Genomic DNA, 5,608 nt, shown 5'->3' with positions numbered 1-5,608 from the left:
CTTTATGAAGCGTGCCGATAAAGAACAGTTAAAAGATTCCTTTGCATTACGAAGCCTTGTGGAAATTGGACAATGAGTGCAACTCAATACTTCAGGGAGCCTGAGAAGCATTAGTCAGGCAGCATGGAAAATTTGCCATGTGATTGAAAAACTCTCCCTTTGCTTTCAGCGCTTGGAGAGAGAGCACGCAATATGAAGGAAGCCGAACAAATGTGATGTCATTGTAGACTGTCGGGGGAGATCAGTCGGCTCTGATTTGTGTTTTCCTCTCTTCTCGTTTCATAGGTTCATGTGAAAGTGTCTGTTCCAAAAGGCGTCAAATTTATTGGCCATCCTGGGAAGCACCATCTTACCAGAAAGAAGTGTGTTGCACCTGGAGAGGCTACTCCTACATCTATTGTGTTGTCTTTCACTGAACTGGGATTGGTTAACATTACAGGTGCCCCAATAGAGCAATCACTTAATGTTCATCAGTTTGTAAAAAAACAACAACAAAAAAAACCATTATTTTATTTACATTTATTGATTTTGTTAGTGTGGAGAAAATGTCATGAAAGGCACATGTCAACAAATTTGCTGTTAGAAAAGAATATGGCGTTTGAATTTTTATACTCAAGATACATTTGTTTGTGTTGAAATCATAAAAGAAATGACGTGTTTGGAGTTTTAGGCTTTTACCAGGATCTCTGCTGGTCAACAAGCTGAGTTTTGTATGATCTAGTCCCCCACCCAGGTTACAAATAGTCATGTGAAAACAAATCCCACCAGCAGTGGGAGAGTAACCAGATCTGCGCTGTGACACTCAGTGGCATGTTGATGAGGCTGCAGGTCACTTGCGGTCAATGGGCCCCCCATGGTCTCACTCACAGTTCCCTGGCCCCTTGTGTTTCCTTCTGACTAAACACACATAAAGAAACTCTGCTGGCACTGTGCCACAAATCCAATGTGCTCCACATAAAGAGAACTGGGCGTCCCTCTACAGTCATGTTTACTCTACCTAATGAATGTCAGTGTCCACAAATAATTAGCGGTATGGCCTCTTCTGGGTATCACAAGATTTATTTTGACCTTACAGATGCTTTCTGGTGTATCATGTCAGTGCAGAAGTAGTTGGGAAACATAGTCCAGAACCTCCAGTGAAACCAGTGCTCTTGTTAGATTGGGGGAACAACCAGTGCTTACCATAAGAACTGCAAACTTTTTGACCTTTTTTAGGAGTCGGCAGCTGTTTGCAAATCAATGTGACCTGGAATTGTCTTGGTTTCCAAGTCATTTAGACTGTTCATGCTGCTTAAACTGACAATCTGACAAGCAAGGTTATCAGAGGATGAGCATAGTAATAGTTGTCAAAGAGTTAGTTTAGTGTCAGTCAAGAGTCTTGGTTCTTCCTAAGCCCAGTTCTCCTTCCTCCATTATTGCTGTTTTAGGTTTTAAGATACTATATGTGGGTTTATAATAAATAAATACAATTGGAATTCTTTTTTTTTATTCAAGCATCCAATATCTTGCAGTGTAGCAGGGATGAAATAGCAGTAGCAGATTTGTAAAAATGAGAGCTGACTGTATTTTGTTGTACTTTGACAGCCCGTGCCATTGCTTACAATGCACCAAGCTGTTGTTCAGATGGACTCTTGACTGGCAAAACAGGCAGTTATGTAGATGAACGGAGGATACCAACAGGCCTGGATTATGTCCGCAGGACTGTCTTGGTGGAGGTAAAATAACACACAACATCGTCACTTATGGGAAATATTTTTATATTTGTTTATTTGTCAAAGGGCAGCTCAAAATTTTGTGTCAGTGTATTATTAATGTGCAAAGAATCAATATCACAAAAGACTACAGTTTATTTTAAGTACTATGAATTCTTGTTTTGCATGCCAATTTATATTAATGGCCAATCTAATGCATCTATATGTAACAGTTCATACTGTCATGTTTTATTGTGCTCTTTTTGCTTGATTTTTTTCTCTCTCTCCCATGCTTCACTTGCAGCCAGAGGGGCTTCCGAGAGAATACACATACAGTGTTTTTTTCTGTCCTAATGGTCAGTGCAAATATGCTTCTAATACCATATCCCTACAGTTTGTCAGAATGCAAAGGGGTGTTACAGTTTTATAATGAGTCTTGTTCCTAATTGTATATTAGTCATGATTTAAAATTGTATAAATATAAGTGTATTTTGTATTTCCATCTTTAGAGAGGATCCATATTTCCACTCCTAATAAGTATGAGTATCAGTATGTCAAAAAGCCAGCCAAGATGGACCAGTTTGATGTGGCAGTGAAAACGCACAACGATGCTCATTTCGCCCTCTCAGCTAGTCCCCATGACAGCGTAGGGATGCTTGAGATTGTATTAGGTGGGAGGCAGAACACTCGCTCCTGGATTTCTTCAGGGAAAATGGGCGAGCCCGTGGTCAGTGTCCCCACACCTGGTATCCTGTCCTGGGATGAGTTTCGCAGTTTTTGGATCAGCTGGAAGGGAGGCATCATACAGGTGAGACAAAAAGAAAATTGTCTGTATTAAGAAAGTGTTCTGCCTTATTCAGTTGCTGAGTTGATTCTCTGATGCAAAGTAAAAAAAACAAAACACACTCAGCAGGGGCCTCATGTAGTGAGGTAGCATCCACACAAAACATGGCGTACGCCATTTTTCACGCAAAACTTCAGATGTATCAACAATGAAATGACTGTGGAAGTGTGCGCTGCCCCACACCAACCTCATGGATGGCGATACTGGGAAACTGTTAATGATGTGAAAACTATTATACATATTCTATATACTATATATACTATATCTACTATACTACGTGTCAAGGGTGGAGTCAGGTATTCCCTCGTGTGCTCAATTCCACGTTGATTGGGATGTACGAACGAAATGTGCTTGGATTCATGCGTACACATGCGTACACATGCGTACACATGCGTACACATGCGTACACATGCGTACACATACATCTGGATTTATTTGTGCATATGTTGGTCTCTCAAATTAAGCGTACATCATGTTTCAGTAGGAAATCCACACAAGTCTTTGTACATGAAGCCCCAGGTCATGGGTTCTATGTGTTGAGAGAACTAGCTCCACTTGTATTTTCTGCCATCCATTCATGATTCATGACAGGCCATTGTCACCAAGGAGGACACTTGGAAACTTTGGTCTAGTGTTCACACTGTAGTCAGTGGTTGTCACACCACTCAGTTGTCCCAGTCTCAACATTATCCTTGCATCAGTTCACCAAACACAACAATTAAAAGTCTATACATTACAATGTCCTGATGCTTGCTCAGTGATCCAGGTATAACAGTGTAACAAAGTTAAGTCAGGTCCTCAGGTTTGACAAACATGAATCCGTCCAGAGGACCTGATTTAACCTTGTTACATAAACCAGTATATTACAACCTTATTATGTCCTTGGGCAACCATGATTTTATAGGATGGGCTAATTATGTGGTTTTGTCTATATTATTCTCATCCATCCATCCATCCATCCATCCATCCATCCATCCATCCATCCATCCATCCATCCATCAATCAATCATCTTTTACCCACTTCTTCCTTTTTGGGTCATGGGGGTCACTGGTGCTCATATCCAGCAGTCACTGTGAGAGGCGGGGTACACCCTGGAAAGGTCTCCAGTCCATCACAGGGACACATGGAGAAAAACGAGACAAAAACCCATTCACTCTCTCACTCGCACCTAGGGACGATTTAGAGTTACCAATCAGTCTAACATGCATGCTTTTGGTCTGTGAGAAGAAACCAAAGTACCTGGAGAAAACCCACACATACATGAAGAGAACATGCAAACTCCACCCAGAAAGGCCCCTGGCTGGGATTCGATCCGGCAACCTTCTCACTGAGAAGCAACAGCTCTACCGAGTTACCGTGCCATCCTCGTTATTTTCCTATTAATTGAATTTGTGAGGTTAAACCTTTGTACCATATCAGAAGTGTTCTATGCTAGGGTCTGTTAAATGTTAAAAAAAAACTCCATGCTCAGTAATCCAGGTATACAATCCAACAATTTTCAGTCAGGTCATCTGGCTGGCATCGGGCTGGCATCAGAGGAGGCGGCGTGCCAAAGACACCATCTTAGCACCAACATAACTGGTTTGTTCCACTTTGAAGTAATCTGTTTGGGGGAAGAATCAGTTTTGTGTTGTACGTTTCCTTGACTGATGAAGCCTTCTGGATGGAAGGTGAAACATTTCAGCAAAAAAAAGAAACTGTCCAGATGACCTGACTGAAAATTGTTGGTCTGTTAAATGTTGTTTCGTATGTGGGAGGTGCATGAATCATGTTGGCATCACCATATAGAATATGGATGGATTAGAAGATAACTGTACCTGCTGCTTTGTTGAGTAGATAATGGATGACATGAGAGAAGTACCAGTAGTTTTACTAAAAAGTATAATAGCTTATCTGCCTTTTTTTCTGCAGGTGGGTTATGGCGTACACCCATCCAATGACTCTATCATTCTGCAGTGGGCAGGCTTCTTCGCAGGACAGGTTTGACTCTTTTATGGTATACTAAACAAAAATGCAGTACTATACAGTATTTGTAAATAAGATTATTATAATGTTCATTTTTTTGTCTATTCAGGTGCAACATATTGGCTTTTCAACAGGGTGGGGCTCTGTCGGAGAGTTCAAAATCTGGAGGAAGGAAGATTCTGATGACAATCACAATGAGGCATTCACACTGGGAGTTCCCCACAACATGGTGCCTGGATCAGAAAGAGCCACTGCATTTATGATTGGTATACTGATTGAATACATACAGTACACCTATCATTTTAAAAAAGTTTACATTCTCAAAACCTTGGCCATATCAAGCAGCTAAGTTATTTAGCAGTGTAAATACTTTGTATGTCATTGTATGTACTGTATGTGTCTATGTAACAGGGGATGTGATGGGACCAACTCTGAATAACCTGGACAAGCTGTTGAGGCTGCCCTTTGGGTGTGGAGAGCAAAATATGATTCATTTTGCCCCGAATGTCTTTGTTCTGAAGTACTTACAGAAGACCAGACAGCTGACCCCTGAGGTTGAAAATGAAGCAACTAACTATCTGCTTCAAGGTAAATACGCTGGAACCCAGTCTTTGTCACCCTTTCCTACTGGCTTAAAAATAAACTGCTTGCTAATGCCTTGTTTAAATTGCACTGTTTTGGAGTGAAATCGTAACATTTTGGCTGTTTCGGCTGTCCATGTACACAACAGTGATCATTTTCTGTGAAACCAAAGTTTTTTTTTTAATTCAGGTCTCAGAGTGGAGGTTTTTGAAAGCACCCTGCATTGATGTGAAATTGTGCATGTGCACTACGGTTGGCTGTGTCAGTAGTTTTTCTGTACTTGTGAGAGTAGACAAACAACAATAACAATGGTGGATATCAGAGTGCTGTTTGTTCACCCACATTGTTCCAATGTGCAGGAGCAAACCAACCTCATCCTCAGTCCAAATTAACATTTATGTATTCACCGTTTTGCATGTACAATAGTCCCTCATTTATTGCGGGGGTTATGTGCCCCCCCCCCCCCCCCCCGTAATAAGTGAAAAACCGTGAAGTAGGAATGCTATATATATATTTTAGTGTTTT

General features: G+C 41.0%; 1 protein-coding gene across 1 annotated transcript in view; it reads left to right on the top strand.

The window, feature by feature from the left end:
* Positions 1 to 410: 410 nt before the first annotated feature.
* The window catches only part of LOC119407738 (C3 and PZP-like alpha-2-macroglobulin domain-containing protein 8), a 6,767-nt gene continuing 1,569 nt past the window's right edge, over positions 411 to 5,608 (top strand). The window contains exons 1-7 of the mRNA XM_037674557.1: positions 411 to 439; positions 1,585 to 1,715; positions 1,996 to 2,047; positions 2,201 to 2,499; positions 4,448 to 4,516; positions 4,611 to 4,767; positions 4,913 to 5,089. Of these exons, the coding sequence (XP_037530485.1) occupies positions 2,263 to 2,499; positions 4,448 to 4,516; positions 4,611 to 4,767; positions 4,913 to 5,089 (640 nt within the window). The 5' untranslated portion in view covers positions 411 to 439; positions 1,585 to 1,715; positions 1,996 to 2,047; positions 2,201 to 2,262. The remainder of the gene's footprint in view (positions 440 to 1,584; positions 1,716 to 1,995; positions 2,048 to 2,200; positions 2,500 to 4,447; positions 4,517 to 4,610; positions 4,768 to 4,912; positions 5,090 to 5,608) is intronic.

Source organism: Nematolebias whitei, chromosome 3 (assembly GCF_014905685.2).
Source record: "Nematolebias whitei isolate Nwh7 chromosome 3, NemWhi1, whole genome shotgun sequence".
NCBI classification, from domain to species: domain Eukaryota; kingdom Metazoa; phylum Chordata; class Actinopteri; order Cyprinodontiformes; family Rivulidae; genus Nematolebias; species Nematolebias whitei.
This window is presented reverse-complemented; position numbering and strand designations above follow the sequence as displayed.